The sequence below is a fragment of the Chelonoidis abingdonii genome, chromosome 25, assembly GCF_003597395.2.
Source record: "Chelonoidis abingdonii isolate Lonesome George chromosome 25, CheloAbing_2.0, whole genome shotgun sequence".
In the NCBI taxonomy this organism is placed as follows: domain Eukaryota; kingdom Metazoa; phylum Chordata; order Testudines; family Testudinidae; genus Chelonoidis; species Chelonoidis abingdonii.
The window spans coordinates 12,648,633-12,676,360 of record NC_133793.1 but is presented as its reverse complement, the minus strand read 5'-3'; the positions used below and the strand labels follow the sequence as shown (position 1 = coordinate 12,676,360).

Sequence of the window (27,728 nt, the reverse complement as noted above, 5' to 3'; positions counted from 1 at the left end):
ATTAGTGCGTCTTAGGAACTGATTTAAAGCCCCTTAAGTGAATGGGGGTCTTTCTATTGATTTTAATGAACATTGGATCAGGCTCTTAGAGCTTCTGTAGTATTTACTTTACCATGCAGATTAAGTCTCCAGAACAGGACCTCTAATAGAGCACCACACAAATTTAGAGTAAGGATAACACTTAATTTGTAATGAAAGAGGTGCCACAGCTATGAACGGTCAAGCCTAGGCACAAATTCAACACTGATTACATCCCCACACCCCATGGTGATATCACCACCGTTGGCCATGGCTTTCGGTGTGCCATGATGCCACATCACTGCCCCTTAATGTGGCATCTGGCACACTGCATGGCCACCACACCCATCCTTCACTGTTGCATCTAGTGTGCCAAGCTGCCAGTCCTTCGCTGGTGTGCCCAGTGTACCACATTACCCATCCTTAACCAGGGTGCCCAGTGTGCCACATCACTCATCCTTCGCCATGGCGCCCAGTGTGCCACATTACCCATCCCTCAGCAGGGTACCCAGTGTGCCACGCGGCCACGTCATCCATCCTTCGCCATGTCACCCAGTGTGCCATGTACCCATCCTTCACCATGGCGCCCAGTGTGCCACGTCACCCATCCTTCACCAGGGTAACCAGTGTGCCACAAGGCCACGTCACCCATCCTTCGCCATGGCGCCCAGTGTGCCATGTCACCCATCCTTCACCAGAGTAACCAGCGTGCCACGTGGCCACGTCACCATCCTTCGCCGTGGCACTCAGTGTGCCACGTTACCCATCCCTCAGCAGGGTACCCAGTGTGCCATGTGGCCATATCACCCATCCTTCGCCATGGCACCCAGTGGGCCACGTCACCCATTCTTCACCGTGGCGCCCTGTGTGCCACGTGGCCATATCACCCATCCTTCGCCTTGGCACCCAGTGTGCCACGTCACCCATCCTTCACCAGAGTAACCAGCATGCCACGCGGCCACATCACCATCCTTCGCCATGGCACTCAGTGTGCCACGTCACCCATCCCTCAGCAGGGCACCCAGTGTGCCACGTGGCCATATCACCCATCCTTTGCCATGGCACCCAGTGTGCCACGTCACCCATTCTTTGCTGTGGCACTCAGTGTGCCACGTTACCCATCCCTCAGCAGGGTACCCAGTGTGCCACGTGGCCATATCACCCATCCTTCGCCATGGCACCCAGTGGGCCACGTCACCCATTCTTCACCGTGGCGCCCTGTGTGCCACGTGGCCATATCACCCATCCTTCGCCTTGGCACCCAGTGTGCCACGTCACCCATCCTTCACCAGAGTAACCAGCATGCCACGCGGCCACATCACCATCCTTCGCCATGGCACTCAGTGTGCCACGTCACCCATCCCTCAGCAGGGCACCCAGTGTGCCACGTGGCCATATCACCCATCCTTTGCCATGGCACCCAGTGTGCCACGTCACCCATTCTTTGCTGTGGCACTCAGTGTGCCACGTTACCCATCCCTCAGCAGGGTACCCAGTGTGCCACGTGGCCATATCACCCATCCTTCGCCGTGGTGCCCCGTGTGCCACGTCACCCATCCCTCAGCACGGTACCCGGGGTGCCACGTCACCCATCCCTCAGCACGGTACCCGGGGTGCCACGTCACCCATCCCTCAGCACGGTACCCGGGGTGCCACGCTGCCTGTCCATCCCCAGGGCTCCCAGGTGCCGCATGGGCACATCGCCTGCCCTTGACACCTGGTGCCCAGCGCGCCACGTGGGCACAGCGCCCGCCCCTGGCCGTGGCACTCCGCGCGCCCCGTGGCAGCGCCCCGGCAGGGGCAGCGGCGTGGCTGAGCGAGCGCCGCCCTAGGCGCGGCGGCTCGGTCCCGTTCCGCGTCGCGGCCCCTTTAAGAGGAACAGCGGCAGCGCTCCGGGCGGCGGGGAACCTGCCGGATGTGACGTCGCCCCGCTCCGCCGCGACGTGCGTGACGAGGGAACGGCGCCCCGCCCCCTCCGTGTGCGTTACGCCGCCGCCGGCCGCTGCCCCCCATCGCCCCCCCCGCGCTGAGTCAGCCGCCGCCGGTCGCGGTGCGGGAGCGAGGCGATGCCGCGGGTCTACATCGGCCGCCTCAGCTACCAGGCCCGGGAGCGGGACGTGGAGCGCTTCTTCAAGGGCTACGGCAAGATCCTCGAGGTGGATCTCAAAAACGGGTGAGCGGCGGTCCCGGGCCGGGGGGCGAGCGCGGGGCCCGGCAGGCGAGAGCCGAGCTGGCCCGGCCCGGCCCCGGCCCGCGCCTCCTGCCTCCCCGTGTGCGCAGGCGCCGACAGGTGGGGGTTGGGTCGCTGCCTCTGAGCCTCGCCCCACGCGGCACCGCATGGGCGGGGGGAGCCAGGACTCCTGGGTTCTCTGCCCAACGGCCTGGCCTCGTGGCCACATCTGGGGCCAGGACGCCTGGGTTCTCTCAGTCGCTGAGCCCCAGACTTCCCGGGACCCACAGGCAGGTCATACCCTCCCAGCTGGCAGTGGCTCTAACCCGGGCAGCAATAGGCGGTGTAGAGAGGGGTCCAGCCCCTAGCAGGGTGTTTCCTTTAGAGGGCCACGTGGCTAGAAATCTCCCTTGCTGGGGCTGTCATAGCCTGGCAGTCCTGTGCACAAACCTCTTCCCCCCATTTTTCCTAACTGGCGCAAATTGATGTCTGGATTCGAGGCTAACAGCCCTCGATGATAGTATCAATATTTCCTTTCTCCATCAATCCCACTTAAAGGGTGTGATCGCTGTGGATTGATTGGTAGATAGGGGGAAATGGTGTGGTGGGGGAAGGTCTCTTCTGATCCATGCATGCAGTAGTCCTAGCATAGCTCTTGCTCACATGTGCAGTTCTGGCAACTGACATCTTGTCACAGCAAGATCGTTTACATCCTGCCATTGCATTGCTTTTCCATCCATCCAAGCTTGGATTCTTAACGTGAGCAAAACTGGTGGTTTAGATTCAGGAACTTAGTGAAATGAGTCTTGAAGTTTTTACCTCTCAAGCAAGATTATAAGTAGGTGGCATGAAAAGCCTGACTGCAGTGTAGCATATATAGTTAGCTAGGGCTTTGTTTTGGGAATGGGGGTGAGGAGCCTCTTAAAGTTAGTTTTTGAGCTGAAAGGAGTTCTCAGGATTTAATACTCTACGGTCTTATTGGTGGTTTGGCCCATAACAGGTTTAAAAGGTAACTGAAGGCACAGCCTTTAAAAAAACCTGTGTCCTTTTACCGACTATTGCACAAGGTAATACTAAAGATTACCGTTACTGAAAGATTTGAACATTCGATTTTCTAGTTCTACTGCCTACACTTGAAAGCACTTTGTATGCCCTGTATAGAGAGTTGTGCTGTTGCTGTTTGAAAGCTCCATAGAGACAGACAGAAAGGAACATTTCTTAAAGTAGGAAGATGTTTAACTACAAAAATAGGTTGAGGAACCAGGCAGTTGTTGTACCTATAGTTCATTCTCTGAAGTTGCCTGGATTTCAAGTTGGTGCTCCTCTAAGAACTTACTGTTTGCAGTCTAGACAAATTAGGAACCTAGTAGTGGACTGATATTTAAATACAGAATCTTTCCCTCTGGGTTACTGCTGTGCATGTGGTTTTCACTACCACAGTACCATATAGTATGTGTTTAGCCTAGGCCAGAGATTCTCAAGTTTTCACATAATATGGACTGTGTCCTAATAGCATTTCATGGATCGACTCCCCATCCGCTTCACATCCTTAGTAACATCCCTGTGGCAACTACAATTGCTTATTTGGGAAAATATTTAATATTTATCTTAATGTGTTTAGCTGCTTGAAACTAGGAAAGCTAGCACCATACAGGCCTGTGGACCAGCAGCAAATGCTCCAGATCACCAGTGGTTGATCCACAGATGATAGTTTAAGAATCTCTGGCTTTGATGTAATAAAGTGGAGGCTTCATTCTGATTCCTAGCTAGCAGGCAATCTACATTACAAACCCCACCGTAATAGTTGGCCTCTGGACCTTAGCTCTGCTGTTGTTGGAGATTGGAGTAGTTCACTTGCATTCTTTGTGCTTCCACATTTCCTGTTGATTTCACTTATGCTGAGTAGGATTGGGATTCGTATTGGCATCTTCTAGAGAACTGTTCTGAAGCACAACTTTTGATAGGAAGATGCTAATACTATTTTCCTAGATAGCAAAGTGGGGCTTAACCTTGCTTTAAAGTTGTTTTCAAAACTTTATAAGGGCCTAAGGATTGAATGGACCCTGGACACTGAACTTACCTTTTCTTTCTGGGACCCTGCAAGTCAAGGTTGAAGCACATGCAGAATTCCCTACAGTTGCTGCTCAGCCCAGTCTGTTAATAAGATTTAAACTTCCAGAACTGTCTTGGGCATCTTTATATAGTTTATTAAAAGCATTAGATTCAGAATCAGGAGATTCAAAATCAGAGTGATCTGAAGAAAGGCACCCAGATTTGAGAGTCACGAAGAAGATGAAATCAAATATTAAGGTTTACACGCAACTAGGAAAACAGCATTAGAGAATAGTATATATGTGCAAGATGCAGTATGATCACTGAGGAAGTAGAAACCTTAAACCTTGCAATTTCCTGACTGTCCTGTATGCCTGATTTCTCAATCTCGGGCCAGGTCTACACGAGGGGGCACAAGCTAAGTCGGTCTAAGTTATGCAACTTCAGCTACGAAAATAGCATAGCCGAAGTCTATGTACTTAGAGCTACTTACCGCAGTGTCTTCACTGCAATAGGTCAACTGCTGATGCTCCCCCGTCAACTCTGCCTGCTCTTCTCACCCCGATGGAGTACTAGAGTCAACGGGGGAGCTCTTGGCAGTTGATTTATTGCGTCTTCACTAGATGCAATAACTTGGCCCCTACCGGATTGATCACTCTGGAGGTAAGTGTAGACATGCCCTCAGTGTTGCACAAATGCTAGTTTTATGCATCAGATTGCCCTAGGAGAGAACTGCTGATTAGTTGAAGCTCTTAACTGAAATTGCCCCAAAATAGAAAAATATCTATAAAATTTAACTAGCATCAGTCAGATTTGCTAGATTAGCATGGTCATTAAACTATGCAACCAGCTTTCATCCTGCTCATTTTTCTGCTTCATTGAGAACCATGTAAATGCACAGTCCCAATACAGCAGTTGGACCTGTACAACTCCCTGTGTTCACTGGACTCTGGGGGTGCAAGAGGCTGCCCATGGGACCTATTCGTAAAATGGGCCCAAGTCTGAAATTTCTGTCTTTCCTCATTTTAAAGCATAGAACATGCATTATAATTTGAACACATGGGCATGGCGGAGGAGAATGTTTTTAAAACTCAGAAACAGTGGATGAATCTAGTTTGCTCCATTTTCAAGAAAAAAGCCATTCTGGAGCAAAGATATGGAGATCTTCACTCCAAAATGAATTCAAGAAAGCTCTGGATGATTAAAAACTGATGGGGGATATAAAATAGGAATATGGAAGTCAGCTATTTCTATCATTAAGTTAATCTCTTCAAATAGTTAGGTGGCTCAGCGCTATGCATATTTCTAGGAGTAACTTAACAATTTCTCCTAAAAAATCTCCTTTTAATTTCAGCATCTGTTTTGAAATCTTTCAACAAGCTGCTGTTAACTTGGCTTGGATTTCAAATGGCAGATGGACAAAAATCGACTTTTAAAAAATATCGGGTGTTACGTCTTTATACCCAGTATAATCTTGCATTGAACTATTGTCAGGGTACTTTACAGTTTGCTTTGTTTGCCCTTTGCTCCTTTCTCCATAACTTATTTTTAGCAGCGCTTAGCAAATGATTAAAAATTACTGCACAGTGTGTGATTTATGAGATTCTGTTTCTTTCTTCTAGAAAGTTGCGGGTTATCTTAACTGCTTAGCCTGCAGGCGATTAGCTATTCCGTATTTTGGCAGTTGGTGAGGCTAAGATTAAATGCATTGGCAGAAAATGAAACTGGAATGCAGTACTATCAGAAAGTCCAGAAAAGCTTAGTTGGATCTTGATCACCACTAATGACAATTAAAGTTTATCATTCAAGTAGTTAAAACAGCATTTACCGGAAAGGAGGTGAAAACCTAGTTCATACTGGAAGTTTCCATTTTAATTCCAGCACCTAGATTCTACTTGTTTAGGTTCCATCTTCACCTTGCTCTTAGCCAGTGTTGTGCTGATGACAGCTGGAGCCATGCATGTCACAAGTGCATGAATTAGATGCCTGGAAAATCGGGCGGTTCAGCTTGCTTTTATCTTTCTAAAACTTGCTAAAAGCGAGCAATAATAATTCGAAGAGCTGGAAACTTTCACTTACAGGGACACCAACTTGAAATCTATTAACTTTTGAAGAAAAAAGCTTCTATGTAGGTGCTTATCTGCCCTCCATCTGAGCATCTCCCAAGTATTTATGTATTTATCCTCACAATACCCCAGCAAGATAGCAAAGTATTATATCCTGCTAAACAGATGGGTAGCTGAGGCACAGAGATCAAAGCCAGAAGTGTCAAACTTGGGTGCCTAGAGGTAAGTTCCTAAATCCTTATTTGTCTAAATAAGGATGGTTTGATTTCCAAAGGTGCTCAGCACCCATTAACTTTAAAAATCAGCCAAATCAATGTAAATGCCGTTCAGTGGCATTCCAATATATCTAGATGGTAAAAAAGTTTTAAGTTGACTTGCAAGTGATTTAGAGAAAATTCTGCTGGTGCCTTTCTTTTCTGCTTTATTAATATGAAGTCCTCAAAGGTGTATTTCTGCTTGTTTTTTACATTAGAAATACATGGAGTGTCCAGTTTACTCTTCCTCAGCTCGTTGGAAACTTGCTAGGATTTCTCAGGGCTATTTCTTGTGAACTCTAACACTTTAATTGAATGAGCAAGATATTTAAATCTTAATAGAAACTTCCTTTTTCCAAAGTAGTAACTAGTCACTAAAGTTAAATACATGTGAAATTTCAAACATTCTAAAAAAATCTCTTCCCCTGTTAATAGTTCACTGTTGTACTTTTGGTTCTGGTTATGTTGTTTTACTAGTTCTCCAGTCAGTCTCCATGCTCAGACAGGACCTGAATTTCTCATGTAAGAGGGCAAGCAGAAAATACCTTTGCAGGTTGCCTTTATCCCTGATAAAGTAGCAAAAGAGGCCCATTTTTTTCCTCCTTTTGCAGACCAACTTTAAGGAAGTCTGTCTTTGGCTGTTTAGTAGATTAGATTATGGCAGTATTTCTATGGAGCCTGTAGTCAAGTGTTTCATTATTGGGTAAAATCTTTAACACTTGGTTATGTAATCTTTTCATAAGAACTTTAGCTGGGAGTTTAGCCAGGAAGATTTGGATGTTCTGTGTCCCTGGGACAGATGCCAATTTTGAAAAGATGGTCAGATTTAGTAGTTCTTGATGTTTGGATGGCTGTAAATATTTTTTTTCTAAAGAAATCTGAAACTTAGCAAGTTGTGTGCAGAACTGATTACCTCTGTATAGAGGGTTGAAACTATTAACACTTGCTTCTAGTTCAATTTATCGCTGGTGAAGGGTGCCAGACTGACAGCTCTGAACACAGAACAACCTGGGGCCGCGGTGGAGCAGTCCGTCCCAAGGTGTGAGGGGAGTTGTTTCCGTTCCCATTCAGTCCTCACCTTTTCTGCAGAAGCAGCCAACGAGAGGGCCAGTTAGAGCCAATTGTGATCTTGATTATTGTCGTCAACACCTGCCTGGTGGGAACTGGACTGAAACCCTCTGCTACACAGACCAAACAGCTGTAAGATGGTAATGATTACAAATGTGCACTGTACTTTGAACCAGTGACCTAGAAGTAAGAGGCTCTGTATCCCATTTTGGATAAGTAATGGGACAAAACATAGTGGTATGTTTTCCATTGAAGAGGCTAGGCACTTATAGCAGCAGTAAACCAGGAGAGCCAGCACCATGAACCTATCTGGTCTTCTGTAACACCAGCCAATGTGCCATGGACCAGTTTGGAAACATCACTGGTTTTCACAGTGATACTGGTAGCTTGTATCAGTGCAGTTCTTAATCTTTTCAGAAGTCACACATTTTTTAACTCCACAAAAATGGATGCATTGCCTTAGGCTGGAGGTAGGATGTACATCTAGGGTATGTGGGAACTACGGTATCTTGGCTGAATTCAGTACTTGCAGTTCCTGTAAACTTTATATGCCCATACCTTTGACAAGTGTCATGGCCCCTACCAGCCCAGATCACATGGAGTTCATGGACAGCTTAGTTATTAGCATCTCTCCTGGTTCCTGCTTAGTACCTCTCTTCTCCCTCCGGATGTTGGTACCAGTTCCCTTTAGAGCAATGGTTCTCAAACTTTTATACTGGTGACCCCTTTCACATAGCAAGCGTCTGAGTGCGACCCCCTCCCCCCCAAATTAAACACTTTAACACCATTATAAATGCTGGAGGCAAAGCGGGGTTTGGGATGGAGGCTGTCCACTCACAACTCCCCATGTAATAACCTCTTGACCCCTGAGGGGTCCCGACCCCCAGTTTGAGAACCCCCTGCTTTAGAGCTCGTAAGTTGGAGGCGTCACTGTAAACATGTTCTTAATACTGATTCCCTCCCCTCTTCCCTTCCAGTTACCACCACTTTTTGCATCTTGCCTCAGTTTGATTTTAAGCTCTGTGGTGCGAGGTGTGCTTAGCCCAATAGAACCGTTATCCTGGCTGAGGATTCTCAGGGATATAATGCACATACCTAGGTATCCAGTAAAATAAGCACAGCTAATGTCCTGCATTAGACCACTGAAGTGTTCTGCAGTGTAGCTATCTAAGTGTGCATGGGATTTATAACAGTATAGTCAGTGACAAATCTACAGGTACAGTCTAACGTTTAATAAAAACATCCTTTAAAAAAAAAATCAGGAAAACTTCATAAGCATAGTTGGGTGTTCAGTTTGATACACATTATATACCTTAACTGAACTAACACTTCAAAGACCAGATTCTAAAACCACAAAATCGGGAGTAAAGGTGCAGTTTTACAAGAACACTTTAATTTGCCATCCACTGTTGGAAGTACCATAGACAGCTGTAACTCTGTCCCTGTGCCCATACTTGCCATACATGTTAGTAGCACATGTAGCTTGGCGTCTCTGCTGGAGGGTGAAATCTTAAATTCTTAACATGGGTTTATGTAACACACAAGGCCTTGTGACAGGCCTTTGGGAATTTCATCCTGAGAAGTGGCCAGAGAATAACAGGGTAGTGCAGCTCACCAGTCAGCTGCGTTTGCTGAGATGTAGTAATTACTCAAAATAACAGCATGAACCTAAACCAGAGAATTAGGATCACAGGGTTAATGTGCATGCTCTTAACTCAAACCCAAGAGGTGGTAATAATCACAGAACCTTTTCCCTAGTGCATGTGCACCAGCATTGATGCCTGAAGGAAAGATGCCAAGAGCTGTTGATTATAGTCAATGCTGTCACAGATGATGGCAACTGCACCTGTATTTTCCACTTAAGGTCCCTCGAGAGCACCCACTCTAAGCCCTCAGTTCCTCAGCCGTCACCTCTCTTGGGTTGAGACCTACGTCTGTCTCCCTCTTGACTAGGGGTTTTCCAAGCTCCACAGTTCCCTGCTTATACTGTGATGTCCCCAGCAAGCCCAACTGTCTACACGGGCCAGCATCTGTACTTTGCTTTCTCTCTGAAGGCTATAAACAGTTGTAATTGCCAGCAGTCACAGGTTACCACAGAGATCTTTATAAGCAACCATATTTCTTTTGAAGGTGAGAGCATAACAGAGAAAACATTAAATAAAGTAAATAAAAGAACCTACATGCATGCCAAAAAGCTTACGAGAGGTCACCCCAACCTCAGCCTTTCTCTCTGGTAGGTGTCAGTCCTTCAAAGTCACCTGCTGGGTTTTCCCTGTGGTTACAAGTTCATAACTGCCTCCAAGTCAGAACCAGAACTAGCACACCCATCCATAGGATGGTCTTTCCTTCTATAGCTTTGGCATTTGATCTTGAGACTCTGGGAACAGGTGATCAGCAGAGAATGGTCTTCTCAGAGCGTAGCTTCCCAAGCCTGGGTTTTTGCATAACCAGAGGTGGGGAATTTGCATTCACCTCCTGCTAGAGCAGAGGTGGGCAAACATTTTGGCCCGAGGGCCACATCTGGGTATGGAATGCTCACGTAATTGGGGTTGGGTACGGGAGGGGGTGAGGACTCTGGCTGGCGGTGCAGGCTCTGGGGTAGCGCCAGAAATGAGTTCACGGGGTGGGAGGGACACTCCAGCTGGAGATGTGGGGGCTGGGATGGGGCTAGGGATGTGGGGTGCCAGGAGGGTGCTTCGGGCTGGGACTGAGGCGTTTGGAGGGTGGGAGGGGGATCAGGGCTGAGGCAAGGGGTTGGGGCACAAGGGCATGGCTTAGGGGTGCAGAGTCCAGGCGGTACTTACCTCAAGCAGCTCCCGGAAGCAGCAGCATGTCACTTGTCTGGCTCCTATCCGGAGGCACGGCCAGGCGGCTCTGCTGCGTGGTGCCCCGTCCACAGGCACCGTCCCACAGCTCCCATTGTTCCCGGCTAATGAGAGCTGTGGGGGCAGCATGTGGCGCAGAGGCCCCTGGCTGCCCCAATGCATAGAAGTCGGAAGGGGGATATGCTGCTGCCGCTTATGGGAGCCACGCAGAGCGCCTGACCCTGCTCCTCGGCTGAAGCACTGGAGCAGGGCAAACCTCAGATCCTACTCCCCAGCTGGAGCTCGAGAGCCGGATTAAAACAGCTGGTGCACCGTATGCGGCCAGCGGGCCATAGTTTGCCCAGCCCATGCTAGAAAGGACCCTGATGGCAAACCACTTGACGCTGTTTGTCCCAAAAGTTGATTTTTGTCTGGCACATTGTTTAACAGTCCTTTGAAGCTTATAACATTTCCCAGGGTTCACATCACATTGCCGCCCTGGGGAGGTTATACAATCCTAGCCCACAGTAATACATACATGCATTTATTATAGTGCACTCCAAAAATAGTTAATTCAGTAATAAGAACTTCATCGGATGCAAGTGAGCTGTAGCCCACGAAAGCTTATGCTCAAATAAATTTGTTAGTCCCTAAGGTGCCACAAGTACTCCTCTCTCTTTTTGCGGATACAGACTAACACGGCTGCTACTCTGAAACCTGTTAATTCAGTAAGATTTTTCTAGGACATTGAAGGAACTTGCGATATCGGTCACGAGTGCTACAAGTTAATGGTAAATAATGATGGGACTTGAGACCTGTCTCTTAAAACTTTTTTTTTTTTTTTTAATTCCCCTTCCCAATATTTTGCAATTCTCTGAAACCACAAGTAGTTTCAAGATAGTTCATCATCCTACTCCCCCATGACCAGCTGTCATCAGAATCCCCAAAGACTCTCTAGGCCACAATGCTATCAGTTCAGCTCTTAGAGTAAGGCTGTTTGTTGGAAGGTTTGGGGAGTTGGGGCATCTGCCTGGCTTTCAGCATGTCACAGGTTAGTAGGGAACATGCATGGTAGCACAGAATTAGGATCATGGCCCTGTTACATAAACAACCAACAAATTCAATGGCACATTTCTCACTTATTTCAGAAGCTCCTGGAGGCTGGTAAAGAAGTCCCTTCTTTGGAATTTACCATATACATGGATTCAATGGTCCTACAGTGACTTGAACAAACTAGCTTCCTTAACTATTACTTATAGAAACTGTGGTCTGCTGCAGGAGTAGGTGTTGGGAAAACATGGGTTCCATTTCTGGCTCTGGCACTGGTTTGCTATTACCTTTGGTAAGTCACAGTCTCTGTACCTCAGTTTCCTCACTTGAAAAATGGGGTAATTTACTAGGCACGTTTCAGAAAAGGATAAAGACAAAGTTCCCCTGCCCCAGAGAGTTCCCCCACCTTTGTGAAATGCCTCAAGATCTGCAGATGAAAAAGCGCAGTAGGAGCCAGGCATCTTAATATTTTTCACCATTTATGCCGTCTCTCTACTGTTTGCATTTAGCTCAGCTTGGCCAAAAACAGATTAGTCTCTGACTTTCACATTCTCCTGTGCTAGCGCTATAGTGCAGTGTTTGTATAGACTGTAAATATTTGTAAATATTCTCCTGTTGCACTTATTGCCTGTAGGCTCAGTAAAAACAGGTCTTTAAAAACAAAACCTAACCTTTTGGGCCAAATTTGATCAGAAATTGGCTTACTTGTTTAATGGACCACAGTCCTATTTATGCAGACTCTGTAGGAAAAGGAGGATTGTCTTTAAGAAGCTTTTGTAACAGTTATAATCAGCTGAAGTCTTTCCTATAATCATAGTCCCAGCGTGTCCAATTCATTACTTTTTATCCAGCTGCAAGGATGTCCTAATGGCAATTAAATACGTTCCTTATTAGCTGAAATCATTACAAGTTCTTATACTCCATGGGCCATCAGTCGCCTTGAGATTTGTGTCCAGAAGATCAGTTCACATAACTTCCTTACATTAATAGGCAGTTTTCACCAGTTTTCCTTCATTTTCAACAACAGACCTGAAACAAAATTGGATTAAATGGGACCATTTGCCCTTCCCATCACGACACTTGAGATCTCTTGTGCAAAATGCTCTTGAACAATTTGTGGTTAGTGTCCAGTCAAAGTTAGAAGATGGGCAGGAGTGTTTGAAATCAGCAAAGTCTTTTGCTGGTTTGAGAGAAGCATTTTTGCTGAATTTCTGCTCCCTCCTTCAATCTGGGGTCTCGCTTTGGCTTTGTCTAAGAGGGCCAAGTCTGTCTTTATAAGGAGGGCTGATCAGACTGCCCACTTAAACTGAAGGGAACAGCATTTTTCCTCTTGGTGAACAGAAGACTTTACACAACAAGTACTTTAACTGGGAGCTCATTTCATACCTGTATCTCTAGCTCAATATATCTGGAATATAAAACACTTGTTAGTTGATTAAATTGCATTTAAATTTGTGAATGGAAAAGTAACCTTCCTACAGCAACTAACTTAGCTTCTGTACACATTCTGTGCCTCGTAAACCATTTAACCCCATAAAGTATGTCAAGGTATACTTCACAATGGACATATATTCAGTGTGCAATTTTCAGATGTTAACTTAAAATGTCCTGTCTCCTCCTTCAAACTTACTGCTTGACTTTCTCTTTGGCAGCTGTCTGCATGACATTTTCAAGTTTATTTCGAAGTTTAGTAATTTATGAGTGTCTCATTTAATAGCAGGAAAAATCTCTCTTGTTCCCTCTTCCCCTTCCTCACTACTCATAGTTCAAAAACAGCACTTTTTTTAGAAAATCTGCAAGAAATAAAATATTTCACCTTTAGGCAGAAACCAAGTCCTGGTGTTCGAGTTAGGTGGAAGTACAAATGAGATAATGGAAACTTAACTAGCACTTGCTATCAAATGGATGCTCTAGTAAAGAAAGAGTCCTTGTAGACTGCTAGATTGCTACTGTAAGCAGCATTTCAGAGTGATTTCATGATCCATCGTCTCACAGAACCCTTGTAATTCACTGGAAGAGCTTTCCTACTAGTTGAATTCATTGGATTAACTCACGTCACCACATGTGGAAAATAACTGCAAGAAAATCTCAGCAGATGTAATTAGAGTATTTCGAGCCATGGCAAGAATATTGATATTTTACCTGACCTTGCCCGTGCCAGGTAAGTGTTGCCATCAGAGGAAGTAATATTTAACACAGCAATTTGCTCAGGTGAACCTGTTTCTGCTACAGGTGTTTCCTCAGGCTGTGCCTATGAGAAGAAGTTTAGGGAATTCTCAAAGTCCAGCTTTGGGAAGCATCCAAACTAAAATTGTGGTTTGGCTGAAAAGAAGGAAGACAAATCTGTAGCTAGGTTTTCTTTAGAATCTCATTAGAGTCAAACGAAACACTAAACAACCTTGTCAGCAATATAAATTGGCAGTAACTAATTAAGCCACAGGAGACCACAAGCCCAGGTGAGTCCTAGTGTAGACCTGTGCAACTCCATTGAAGTCAGTGAAGTTCTAGCATAAACTGGCGGTGGGGCGAGTGACCATTTTTTGGGTTCCATTTGAAGTGTGTGATTTTAGAACTCTACCAAATCTCGGTCTGTCAGGGGCTGCAGAGCTGTCCATTCACAAGCACCAGGAAAACTTGTTGGACCCTCCAGTGTCTCAGAAATTGTCTTTCAATACATTGGTGTATGGAGAGGAGTATGTGGGCCCAACTGGTATGAATCCAGTGGCCCCAAAGCATTGTATAGCTGGAGAAATGGCAGAATAAATGGAGTCAATTTCCTGTAACGGTTTGGGACCTTAAACAAGTTTTAAAAAATCCCATTTGTCTTCAGCTTTAATAAAAAGCTCCTTCAGGTGGTTTAATCTGTTGAAATTGGCTAGAAATAGGGGTGCGTGCTTTTGAGGGGTTTTTTTTTTCTGGTTTTGATACATGGGCAGTAAAATGATGCAGCTTCACACAATCTGAAGTAAATGGTATTGAGGCTTTTATTAGGTAGGTTTATGGCACATTTAAAGGAGTAACCGTAGACATTTAAAAGAAGATTTACTTGTACTCCCACCGTATAACAGCAGAATCTATCGCTATAATTAGGGCTGCATCAGCAGTTGTCGTTTCTTGTGGTGTGAAACTACACTTTTAGGTATTTATTTAAACCATGTGGTGTGCGATACGTATATTTTAAGGAAAGTGGCTCAGTATTACCTGTGTATCTCTGGGTTGTGTGGGATGACTTTAATGTTCTTTTAAAAACAAGTAACCCCCTTAGTGATTTTTCTAAAAAATTGCTTACTGTTTATAAATAAACCTTTGAAAGTTTCCTCCAGAAAATCTATTTCTCTCACTCATTTTTTCCCCCTTATCCATCATGTGAATACCTGCTTATTCTAGGGTTGCTTGCATGTTACATACTGATAATACTGTTTTTATTGGGGGTATGAGACAAATATTAAAGAATTCTTTTGGGGGTGGGGGAAGGAGGAAGAAGGTATAACATGGTACCTGTCAGATCCTGCTAAGCAGGACTTGTCCTGATCATATCTTATATGGGAAAGCTTCAAGGAAAATTCAGGTTCTGTAGAAGGTGGTGTCAGTGACTCGTTCTCCAGGCAGTCCTAAACCAGTGTTCAAACCTGGTGTTAGATTGTGCTGTGGTGCCGAAGGTGCTCTATTTTGGTGTGAATGATTTGAGTACTCATCATTAAAAGTACCCTTGACACTTTTAGAAAGAGTAGGTTTATTGATCTGCTATTAGGACCACATTCCCATAATCCTGTTCCGCAACCCTGAAATTTCACCCCCCCCCCCCGAAGTTTAAGTAAAAACATTATTAATTTCTTATGTCAAAAACTTTGTATGGTATTACTGGCACCTACGGAGACACCTACTCAAGGGTTGGAGTAACTATAAATATAGTGTTACAAAGCAATTGAGTTCCTGGATCAGTGTAAGGGGATATTGCTTTATTTGTGCAAACAGAAGAGGGGTGGGGTAATGACAAAGTAAAGTTGTATTGATCAGTTTCACAGATGTATTTGTTGCTATGATTAAACAGTTCCAAGGGACAGCTCCAAGCCACAGTTCAGCACACATTGCCCCTCTTCTGAGACCAACATTTATTTACATGAAAAAGCAACTGCAATGATACTTGCAGTGACCAGACAAGAATTTTCATGTTAAATATTTAATCAAAATGTTTCACGTTTGCATAGTAAAGATCTTCTAGTGTTAATGGATATTAAAGAAGGAAATGAAAATGTTTATAAACTAAACAACCCGAGCTAAGAGATGAGAATTTGTGTACACTAAAATTTACATAGATTTAAATTTGGAACGCAGATACATTTAAAACCATTTCTTCCTTTACTTGCCTGCTCAGACCTTAGTTCAGGATTCTGTTTGCCCTACAGCAGCCAGAGATGTTGCAGCCAGCTGAAACGAGGCTCCCTGTACTGCTGTACAGGGCTGTGATGCCATCAGCTATTGCAGGGGAGACTCTGAAGCCTGAACTTGGGTCTTGGAAGGTAAGTAAAGGGGGAATGGATTTCAAATATAGGTGAACTCTGATTATCTGAACCTAGATTGCCTGTAATTTCTGGTATGTTCCCCACCACCCATTTGGATCATTGGGGTTTACCTGTGTGGTGGTGTAAAATATCTGTGTGTTTATACCAGTTCGACACTGTTACTTCTTTGGGGGTCAAGAGGTCTGAGTTCTTTTCCCAACGTTGTTGCTATGCTGCCTTAAGCATGTCACCTCAGTTCTCAGTGCTTCAGTTTTCCCATATGTAAAACGGGGTTGTGGTTACAGTTGGCAAAAAAAATAGGAAAACTCTTATTTAAAAAAAAAAACCACCAAAAAGTGTCCATTTTTATCAAAACTTCAAATTTCAAGATTTTCTACCATGTCCAATTATGATCTTCACCTTCCTTTTATGAAGTTTGTTGAGATCAGTATAACTTTTTTAAAAACCTACAGCCACTATTCTCAAATGTGGGTGACAGAGGTTAGCTACTTTATAGCCTGACCTTTTCATTGACTTCAGTGGCTCCTCTGAACATTGGGCCACTTAAGGATTTAGATTCCTGAGTCTCAGCACTCACATTTGAAAATTTTAGCGTTAGCTTTTCAGTGCATCTTTAAATCAGGGCAGCAAGTGGTTTCCAGTCTTCTATACCGCTCCTATAGTGTTGCTATCTTGCAGCAACGAACAAAAAACTGTGCTCAGAAATGCCCACTCAAATTAAAGTCTTAGTTTTAAGATTCACTTCCTAACTGGCATCTTCCCCCTCTTGTGTCTCCTCTTGTGTGCATCCAGAGCCCCGAGCAAAGCTGGTACAGTTTTTGTTTGAAGCACAAGCTAAAGCCCTGACTGCAACCTGATATACACTGACTACTAGTCCTGAACTTAGCCTCTGAACCTGAGTGGAATTTTGCATGGGAGTTTTGTGGAAGGTTTTGTGGGGTCTCTATATAAAGGTCTCATTTATGACTAATAAAACACCATAGGGCCAATTCTGCAGCCACTCTGCACACTGCTTCCAGTTTCAGGACTTGGGATTTCCACCCACCCAGCACTTGCAGGATTGGACCCATACATATCATATTCATATGTTTCATTCATATAAATGTTAATTTCTAGGTGACTTGATAGAGCAGTTTGAATGGTGACTTTATGGGAAGCTCTTTGGTACAAGGCTAACTCGAAAATCCTAATGAATATGTGCCCAACCCCATTGCCATAACATCTACTCGCATTACTCAGACACCTCAGTGCTGTCCCCAGTGCAGAGGAGCATTACTCAGCCTCCCTGATAAACTCCCTTTCTTGACATGTCTTAATACTTTACTGTCTTGTAGCACCTTCTGTTTCAGGAGCTCAAGCCATTTGCAAACACTGATGTGGGTGAACTCTGGTTCAGAGTTCGAGGAAACTGAGCTAGCGCGAGATTACCTAACTTCTAGCAAAGCCTGTGACAGAACCAAGAATGGAACCCAGGTCTCGTAATAAACCAGTCACGTCCACCGGAACCGCCAGACCGCTTTAGCTTTACTGTAGTAAATGATGAAAGAAGTGTAGCGGTATGCTTTGTAGGCCAACAAATTGGGGAGCATGTTTGTTCTGTGGCCTGGGACCCTTGGCCAAAATCTCCCTGCCTTTGGTCCTCAAGAGTTGGCTACTGTTGGTCATTAAAAGTCTGGTGCTGCCTTAGGTAGCCAGGCTCCATGGGCAGCGAAAGTACATTTGTGATATGATTTGCTCTCGGTGAATATCAGTATCTTGGGCTGTGCAGCTTTGCCTAAGTTGCTTTTGTCTCCTCCTAGGTATGGTTTTGTTGAGTTTGACGATCTGCGTGATGCAGACGATGCTGTTTATGAGCTAAATGGTAAAGACCTTTGTGGGGAGCGAGTTATCGTTGAACATGCCAGGGGCCCCCGACGTGACAGCAGTTATGGTTCTGGACGCAGTAAGCACTAAAATGCATTTGTATCTCAGTGACTCTTTTTTAATTAAGATATTTCACTTAAAAAAACATCGTAATTTTTTAAGACAGTCATGATATGAAGTTTGAATAATTTGTTTTTGTAACTGTTAATGTAAATATTTGAATATTTATCAAATTGCTAATTGTATGGTATTTTATTTTACTTAATTAACTGATTAATAAATGTATGAACATAATTTCATGTACCATTATTATTAATTTGTTTGTTTATTTTCTAACTATTTGTTTATTTGTAATGTGATTGTTTAACATAGACTTAACAAAGACCTCAATGTTTTAATTAAAAGAGTCCTTTGAGGCTAAGATGACTGCCTGTTCCATTTGCTGACCTTGGGTTACCTTTCCATGCGTGGCTCTTTGACCTTTGTGGCCCTTGGCTGACCAAAAAAGGAAGCCATGTGACGACCGCAACCTTTTCCCATTAGACCTGGGTGGTGAGGATCCCAAGGGTTAGAGACAGATGAGATTAAACTGAAATAGGTGCCTGAAAATCTATATTCATGTCAGATATTCAGAAAACCTTTAATCAATGTAAGTAACATTAGTAAACTGGCTTTAGTGATTTGGTTTCTTGTTTCAAAAGTTATTTTTTTAATAACTTAAATTTAATTGCATGTTAACTGTAATTATAATTATACATCCTTGTAATTATGGGCTAGTATTGTAGTTATATATTTTTTAATGTTTTATCTCCGTAATTTTATGCTTTAAACAAAGAGAATCTAGTTTAGTCTAGAGGGTGGGGCAAAGATTAAAATGTATTTGCTGACATATTGGGCAGAATAGTTTATTTATCTGGGGTGTAGACTAAGCCACTCCACCTCCCTAGCTGAAGTATTGCTGTCTGCTTGTCACCTCCTAAAGGTGGATATGGTTATAGAAGAAGCGGAAGAGATAAGTACGGTCCTCCCACCCGTACAGAGTACAGATTGATCGTGGAAAATCTGTCAAGCCGTTGCAGTTGGCAAGATTTGAAGGTAGGGGGCCCCTTTCTTTACTCTGCCTGAGTTGAAGATCAGAAAGGGCATAAATGACATGGTGATTGTGAAGCCAAAGAAATTTTGGGTGATCCTGTAGCCGTTGCACCAGCTAAGCATTGCTGCTTGTGAGGGAACACTCTGTTTAGAACAGCTCCAGTCAGATCCTGTAGGCTGGATCCTGTAGCCGTTGCACCAGCTAAGCATTGCTTGTTGTGAGGGAACACTCTGTTTAGAACAGCTCCAATCAGATCCTGTAGGCTGGAAATATTTAACTATTTCAGAAGCTCTATTCTCTCCTTTTAGTAAGTTTAAATACTTTCTCGCACACACGGACTTGAGAATGCACATTTGAAGTAGTACACACGTACAAATACATGTCTTCAAAAGCTATATGTCATTATATGGAATTTTGAGACGTTCCACTTCATTTCCATATGTACACATGTATGTTGAAAATGGACTTTTGGGAGAACATACCTAAAGATTCAAACGAAAAAACTTACTTTTAAAACTCTGCCAAGTCAAATCAGACTTTCATCAGACCTAGGAATTGAGTCCTAACAAATTTGAAGTTTCCTCCATCAACTTCTGAAGTTCTGGTGGTGGTTGAAAAAAGTTTGACTTTCGCCAAAAGACTACGTGTTTTCACATGAAAACAACTCACCTGTTTTTGAGGAATCTTTCAGAAAAATTCTCTTCCAGGCTGAGAACCAAATTTCAGTCAAAAAGGCAAAATTTCAAGCAGCTGACTTTTTTTTATTTTGTGCTTTTCTCCTTGAGTTACCAAGAATTCATGTTCTCACTTGCTGAAAACTTGCAAGTGGATCAAAGGTCTGATCTTTGGATCTGAGTGGGAGCCAGGAATGCCAGAGAGCTAATCCTGGCTCTGCCATGGACACCCTCTGCACCCTTGAGCAAATCACTGAACTTTTTTGCCTTAGTTTTTCTGTTGGTAAAATTGAGCTAATACTGATCTACATCACAGGGGTGTTTTGAAGCTGAATTAGTTCATAGTTCAGATATAAAGCATATCATCAACTGCTTATTATTCTGTGAAAACTCTCTAACGTGCTACAAACCTGTCATGTAGGTCTGGGTTAAATAGCATTTTATGTTGTTGAGAACACTTTAAACCACCAGTAGCTTGTCTTCAAAATATATTGTTTTGATACAGAAGCAATTGGAGTATGTAATGGACTAATCCTGTGCTGGATTCAGGTTTGTGTGGGAGCAGAAAGGGGGTTGAGTTAGCACTAAAGCATCTCAAGACAGGCGTCTGGTGAGTCAAGAACTGAAAATGATACTGACCTTTAAGCACTGTTGGTACTGCAGCCTAAATCAGTGCTGATTGAAAGTCAGTGCCATCTGATAGGCTGTTTGGGGTAGGACAGAATCTGTGTGGTCCTGATACACAAATGTGCACATCACACAACCCACCACCATGTTTAGCAGCCTAAGAAAGGGAGACCAGGGAGTGAATGAGCTGGAAAATGGGGCCTCTAGGCCAAGTCTGAAGTACACTAGCTAGGCAGTAGGGTGAAGGAAGCATGCCTGTCGGCCTGTGTTGCCCCTGTTTTTGTTATAGGGCTTAAGTCACTTTTTACTGGTTCCTTTTTTTGAAAAACACAGCTTCTTAAACTTGAAGGTAAAAGGTAAAAAATCAGAGTGCAAATCTTACATTTTTAAATTACCTCAATGAGAAGAAACTTGCTTCAATCCAGAGCATATTTTACTGCATCCAGGTTACCCCTTTCAAATAGGGTTCAGACTGATAGCTGTGTTAGTCTGTATCTGCAAAAAGAACAGGAGTATTTATGGCACCTTAGAGACTAACAAATGTTGTTTGAACATAAGCTTTTGTGGGCTAAAACCCACTTCATCGGATACATGCAGTGGAAAATACAGTAGGAAGATATATACGCGCGCACACACACAGAGAACATAACAATGGGTGTTGCCAAACCAACTATAAGGAGACTAATCAATTAAGGTGGGCTATTATCAGCAGGAGAAAAAACTTTTGTAGTGATGATCAGGATGGCCCATTTCCAACAGTTGACAAGAAGATGTGAGTACAGTAAGGGAAAAATTAGCACGCAGAATTGGAATTAATTTGTAAAATGGACGCTCTTAAATTTAGGCATGAATAAAGACTGGGAGTGGATGGGTCATTACACAAAGCAAAAACTATTTTCCCATGCTAATTTTAGTCTCTCAGGTGCCACAAGTACTTTTCCCTTTCAAATAATAATTTGCATCAAAATTACTATTGCAGTGTTTTTACTTGACTCGTTCAGAAACCTGGACCTGCTCCTGCAAAAATCCTTTTTGGATAAAATTTGCACTAACATCAGTGGGTCCCTTGCTGATTGGTTTTGTTTATTTTGTGTGGGCTGTTGAGCACAATTACAGGAACCTGCAGTAATCATTAGGACTAAGACGTGCAAAAGGGAACTGTTCCCCCCCACTTGCCTCAGGCAAGCCAACCAGTGGTGCTTTCTGCATGGAAAAGAAAAGATGAAATGAGCAGTGAGGGGGAATAAACAGAACCAGCATGAAACCCTAAATCTGTGGATTCAAAGGCAATGTTTTTGTCCTTTCCTCCCAGGATTATATGCGTCAGGCAGGCGAAGTGACATATGCAGACGCACACAAAGGGAGAAAAAATGAAGGTGTGATTGAGTTCAAATCCTATTCGGATATGAAAAGAGCCCTTGAAAAGCTGGATGGGACAGAAGTGAATGGCAGAAAGATTAGGTTAGTGGAAGACAGGCCTGGATCCAGACGGCGCCGCTCCTATTCCAGAAGTCGAAGCCATTCGAGGTATGTTTTCCATAATACAGCTGTGGCTCTTACAGTCTAATCGAATAGCCAATGTCAACCCATGGATGCTTAGAGGTATGCTGGGTCCCCAGGAAACAGAGTTTTTGGTGATAGCCCAAATAAGTTGGAAGTAAATGACAGAGGAAAGTTGGTTCACTGCTTGTTGGACGGTGTGCTCCATGTTGGACACTTTTTAATACCTGATACAGTAACTCCCCACTTAATGTCCTCTCGCTTAACGTTGTTTTAATCTTACGTCCCTGCTCAATTACAGAACATGCTCTATTTAATGTTGTGCTGTGCTTCACTATAACATCATTTGGCTGCCAGCTTTGTCTTCAGTTTGCAGCCCCCCTATCAGCTCTCCTATGCCTCCCCCCCACCCACAGTGCCTCCTGCCCACCGGCAGACCCCACGGATCAGCGCCTTCCCGCTCCTACCCACAGCAATCAGCTGGTTTGCAGCATTCAGGAGGAATGGGGGAGGAGCGAGAACTAGGTGCGCAGGCTCCCCCGCCCTCCCCTGCCTCCTGAACGCCGCAAACCAGCTGATTGCTGTGGGCAGAAGGAGGGGGGAGGAGTGAGGATGCAGCATGTGGAGTGAAGAGGCAGGTTAAGGGTGGGGGCTTGGGAGAAGGGGTGGCGTGGGCGGGCCGAAGGTTCAGCGCCCGCGGCCCCCCCCCCCCCCCCGTCCCTATTGCTGGCAGAATAGGGAAAGCTGCTGCTACGCATTGTGCTTCTCCTAGCCTACAGCATCTTCAACCTCCTTGCCTGCCTCAGTGTCTCCAGTGCCAGTGAGCTGTGCCTGTGTGGGGTAAGGCGGGGGCACCTCCCAACTATACTACTGTACTGTATAGCAAAAAAAAAAATTCCCTGGAACCTAACCCCCCCCATTTACATTCATTCTTATGGGGAAATTGGATTCCCTTAGCATCATTTCACTTAGTCACGTTTTTCAGGAACATAACTACAACGTTAAGTGAGGTGTTACTGTATTTGTTTTACCATAATACCAAGGAGTGCCAATCACTGACTGTAACTCCACTGCGCAAACGACACTGCAGTGCTGTAGGGTTCTTGCCAAACTGTATGCCCTTTACCACAGTGTGAAAGCACATAAGTGACAGAAGTAAACACACAAAGTGGTCCGTAAAACTCCTTCTCCTCTTCGAAAGTTCATAAATTTCCCACTGTACTATTTCTTTTTTGGGAGACACCTCCTGCTCTTCTGTAGAAGTTGGCTATTTATATTGTGCAATATGGCACAAGAAAAGGGCTTTAACAGAAAGGAAAACCTTCATGTTCAACTCTCTGTAGGTTAGTAGCGTTGGATTTTGTAAGACGACCCAACCAAATACTTTGATACCCACCCCCTTAAATTTACAGGCAAGACCTGAAGCTTTTACTCCTGGAAAAATATATGTTCCGCTTTTGGGGGAAAAGGAAACACTGTCAGACCCTGGCACCCAAGTTCATTTGGAAAGACCTAGTCTTCACTTCCCTTCCCCCCCACCCCACACACACAAACCATTGTGCTTCTGCTTCAGATTGGTAGCCCTCTTCAACTCCAGAAGTGGCAGCATTTCCAGTATATAGGAGCGAGAAATATCATGCTGTGCTATGGTGATTTATAGGTATTTCTAGAGTCCCCAGCTATAGTCTGTAAAATGTTTTGGGATTATTCCATCTGAAAGTGGCAGAAGATGTTACTGATGTGCTATCACTCTCTTTAGTCACATGGGGTTTTATTGAACCGGGATCAGAAGTGTTTCTCTTTCCATGGGCTTGGAATGACTTAATGCCAACTCCTTTTGTTTCAGGTCTCGCTCTCGAAGCAGACACTCTCGTAAGAGCAGGAGCCGTAGTGGCAGTAGCAAAAGCAGCCATTCCAAGAGTAGATCAAGATCCAGGTATACTTTTGAGGGGGAGAACCCGGGGATGTGTAAGAGGCATCAACCTAACACTGCAGCATGGGAACTCTTTCTTGCTTCATTTGTTTACCAAAATTTAATAGCAAACGAGAGCCAACCCATATTCAAAAGGCTGATATGTCACCATCCATTTGTGCTTTTTCAGGTCTGGGTCCCATTCCAGAAGCAAGAGCCGTAGCCGAAGCAAGAGCCGTAGCAGAGGCCAGAAGGATAAAAGCCGGAGTCCAAGCAAAGACGATAAAAGTAGGAGCCGCAGCAGGAGTGCGGAGAAAACCCAGAGCAAAAGTAAAGACAAAGCGGAGGATGCCGTCCAGAATGACGACGACGCAAAAGCAAAGAGCAGGAGCCCCAGCAAGGAAAAGAGTAAGAGTAAAAGTAGGAGCAGGAGTGGGAGCAAGGAGAGAGTGGAGGAAGAGAAGGAGAGCGTGAGGAGGAGTAGGAGTAAGGAGAGGGAGAAGAGCAAGGCTAGGAGCAGGAGCAAGAGCAGAGAGGGGAGCAGGAGCAGAAGCAGGAGTCGTAGTAAGAGTAAGGACAAAAGGAAAGGCAGGAAGAGGAGTAGGGATGACAGCAGGAGCAGAAGTAGGAGCAGGAGCCACAGCAAGAGTGAGAAAAGCAAAAGGCGCAGCAAGCGAGACAGCAGGTCTAGCAACAAGAAGAAAAAGAAGGAAGACCAAGAGCGGTCCCAGTCCCGGTCCAAGTCTAGGTCTAGATCCAGGTCCAGATCGGAGTCCAAGGAAAAGGAGCAGCTAAAACCAGAATCTGACAAAAAGGAGGTAAAAATTGAGGGTGAAGAAATGGACAAAAGTCACGAAGCTCGGTCCAGATCTAGGTCAAATTCTAAATCCAAACCAAATGTCAAATCAGAATCTCGGTCCCGATCAAAGTCAATTCCAAAAACTAGGTCCCGGTCCAAGTCTAGATCTAGGTCTGCCTCTAAATCCCCATCCCGATCTAGATCAAGATCTCGTTCGAGGTCCTAAACTTGCTGCAACCACACTTGAAACTATATGAAAAGTCTTTTGTACATGTTTGGTAGTTGTAGCACAAGTGATTGAAGTAGAACACATGTCAATGCTGTACATTTTTAACTACCCTAATGGTGTGTCTGTAATTGTTCAGTACAGGGCTCCCTTTCTGCAGTGCTTTCTGGATCAAGGCTCTGCAGCTCATTTGCTGACTTGTAGAAAGATCCCCTTTATAACACAGTCCTCACTAGAACACCAAAATCACCTTGTTTTCCAAGAACAGCCTTACAGAGAGGAAGAGCTGTACTTTGATGGGTTTATAAGGTTGGAATGATGACTGATAGGTAGGTATGGTGACTTCAACTATTTTTGCTCTTGAACTGATGCCCTTTGATGTATGCCATTTAGTGAAAGTGCTAAGTCTTAAGTTTCATACTACTTTTGGTTTCATATTTTTGGATTTACAGAGTTGTGAATAGCACAGTCAAGGAAATAGATACCTGCAGTAACCCATAGGGGAATAAAAAGTAGAGTTCCATATTCTGGTATTGTGACAATATCCTTGTTTTATATTAAATTTTTTTATTTTATTTTTCCCCGTCTTGCAAAGTACAGTGATCCCTGTTTCCATGAAATTTGAATAAAGACTATTTTTGCTTGATGACATTTGGTGGTGGTGGTTTAAATGAAATTATGCCATGATTAACCGCTTGACAATATAAAAGAATATATATAAAGGAACATGCAACAATTTAGGCCCAAAATACAAGTTCTGGGTTCAGAAAACCCAAGACCATTAGAAGAAATGTCTTCCTGAACACTTATTTTAAAATCCAGTGGAAATAACTTGTTCAGATTGGAAACACTTTCTTGCATTGCTTGGAATGTCATCATTGTACAGAGAAGAGAATTATAGTGAAACTGACAAACCTGTTTTCATTGGTCAAGTTGAGTGAAATAGGAGCATCCGTTTTCATAACCTAAGGAAGAAAATGTTTCATGAGTTTTTGGGGTTTTTTTAACTTGAGTCCCTTTAAAGGGACATTGTCAGCGTAAATCGCCTCTATCTGAAAATGTTTTATCTACTATTGGTACAGCTAACTCTGAAGATTAGTCTGTCTGAAAGACTGGGCAAAACGCAGATTTCTGTTGCTCAGTTTTACTTTGTGCATCTAGCAACACTTTGTATAGTCAGTTCCATTATTTCCTCTGTATAGTCAGTCTCATTTGTTCAGATCCTCTGCATAGCAACAGAGCAGAGAGAAACATTTGGTAAAATAGAAACAACTAAATCTATTAAAATTGGCAGGAAGTCTCAAAAGCAGTTTCAGATACTGCACCTGCTCCTCGCACTGGCTAGATATAAGGTGATGGGATTCCAGTACTTTACTTGTATTAAGTCATGGTTAACGTGGAAAATCAACTTCTTTTTGTTAAGCGTTCATCAGAATTGTGCTACAAGAAAGCTGTAAAAGGAGAGAGCCGGTCTCTTGGGAAGCACACAATATGTATGTCCTCATGGCTGCTTTGGTCTAGCATTCTTTCCTGCTTCATAGCCTCATGGTTCAGATTGACTATTCTCAATAATATGGTGGGATGGGAAGAAAGCCTCCAAGAAGCGTAACAGTTTGTAAAGTTAGTTTCAACTGTAGCATGGCAGGCTCCTTTCATGCTATTTAGAGAGCAGGAATTGCTCAAATGGCTCAGGCCAATAGCAAAGATTCCTATGCTGTTTCTCATCCCTTTTGGGACTTCTGCCTTAGACATGTGTTGCCAGTAAAAGAGAGAAAAGAGATCATAAACTGCTGCGTGAATGCCTGAATATACTATACTACCCACTGTTCAGGGATACTCAAAATCTGCAGCACCTTATCTAAGGGGCACCTGGAACAGATCAGGACTGGGCAAACTTTTCTCCAGGGAACAGAGTGCAGAAGTTGAGTCCTTACTTGAGTTGATACCAAAACGGTGCTCCAGCATCTTACAGCAGGTGAACTGGGGGAGAGACTGGCTTGCTCGCTCGAGAGAGGCGCCCCTTCATGTAGGCCTAGCAAGGGCTGTGTGTGCTGGGGCAGGAGATGCTAACTTTGGAGAGGGAAGGAAGCTGCAATGGAATGGGGGGCAGGCCAGCGCTGAGTGCCAGGAGATGCCCTCAAGCTCCCTTGCATGTTTCCTCAGTACACCTTGTGGAAGAAAGCATATGACCCGAAGATCTAATAAAGAGATACACATAGTCTTAAGTGGTCATATTTTTAGGGCCATTGTCACTGGCGCAGACCAAACAAATATTCCCACACGTTAAACAGACAATGGTTAATTGGTACAAAGTCATATTAGGATCACTTTTTAACATCATGTGGCTCTTTTCCGAATACAAAATACAACTTTGTCAGAATTTACTAATGGTACAGGTGCCAAAACCCGACTGCACTAACTCCTGTTTACTCAGTGCAGTCTGGGTGGATGCCATTCAGCCATGGTGGATATGTGTACGTGTTCAGCTCCCAGACGTGGAAGTGGCCAGTGATGCCAGAACAAGCGGGAAGGTTGTCACAGGCTGTCGATGCCCCAAACTGCTTTGAACGTTACCAGTTAGAATAGAGGGTTGCTGTAAAAGCTGTTTGCCTCACATCAAACTCGGTTGTCTTAAGTAAACATAACTCCTGTGACCAAGGACTTAGCACTGGCCAAAACACACACCACTTTTGACTGAAATCCTACAAGGGCATCATCCTTCCAGACTTGCGGAATCTATCTGGTGCATTTCCTCACATGCAAAGCATCTATCCCTACTCTAGCTGCTTTTACAAAATTAAAAATCCTGCAGAAATCAGACTTGTTATACTGCCCTACCAGTATCCCTCCCCTAACTGTCTGCCAGCCTGCCCGCTCCCTTCATCCTCCCATCATATCCTTCCTTAAAACGCTTAGGACATGCACTGAAGTTCATGAACATGGGACCGTATCAAATACAGGAGAGGGGAATATCTAAGGGGACTGATACTGAAAAAACTTAGATTCATGCTAAAGCAAATGCCTGTTCA

The 27,728-nt window shown here is 44.2% G+C and overlaps 1 protein-coding gene across 3 annotated transcripts; it reads left to right on the top strand.

Moving 5' to 3' along the window:
• The first annotated feature begins 2,021 nt into the window (after window positions 1-2,021).
• Window positions 2,022-25,345, top strand: SRSF4 (serine and arginine rich splicing factor 4). Of its 3 annotated transcripts, none has more exons than XM_032802991.2 (6): window positions 2,022-2,191; window positions 17,805-17,947; window positions 18,851-18,963; window positions 21,575-21,789; window positions 23,609-23,698; window positions 23,865-25,345. In XM_032802991.2, the coding sequence occupies exons 1-6, from the start codon at window positions 2,085-2,087 to the stop codon at window positions 24,697-24,699; spliced, it is 1,503 nt and encodes a 500-aa protein (XP_032658882.1). In that variant the 5' UTR covers window positions 2,022-2,084; the 3' UTR covers window positions 24,700-25,345. The 3 variants fall into 3 exon arrangements, with proteins under 3 accessions (XP_032658882.1, XP_074917052.1, XP_032658885.1); XM_075060951.1 differs by lacking the exon at window positions 2,022-2,191 and adding an exon at window positions 17,453-17,478; XM_032802994.2 differs by lacking the exons at window positions 2,022-2,191; window positions 17,805-17,947 and adding an exon at window positions 18,006-18,517.
• Window positions 25,346-27,728: the final 2,383 nt, after the last annotated feature.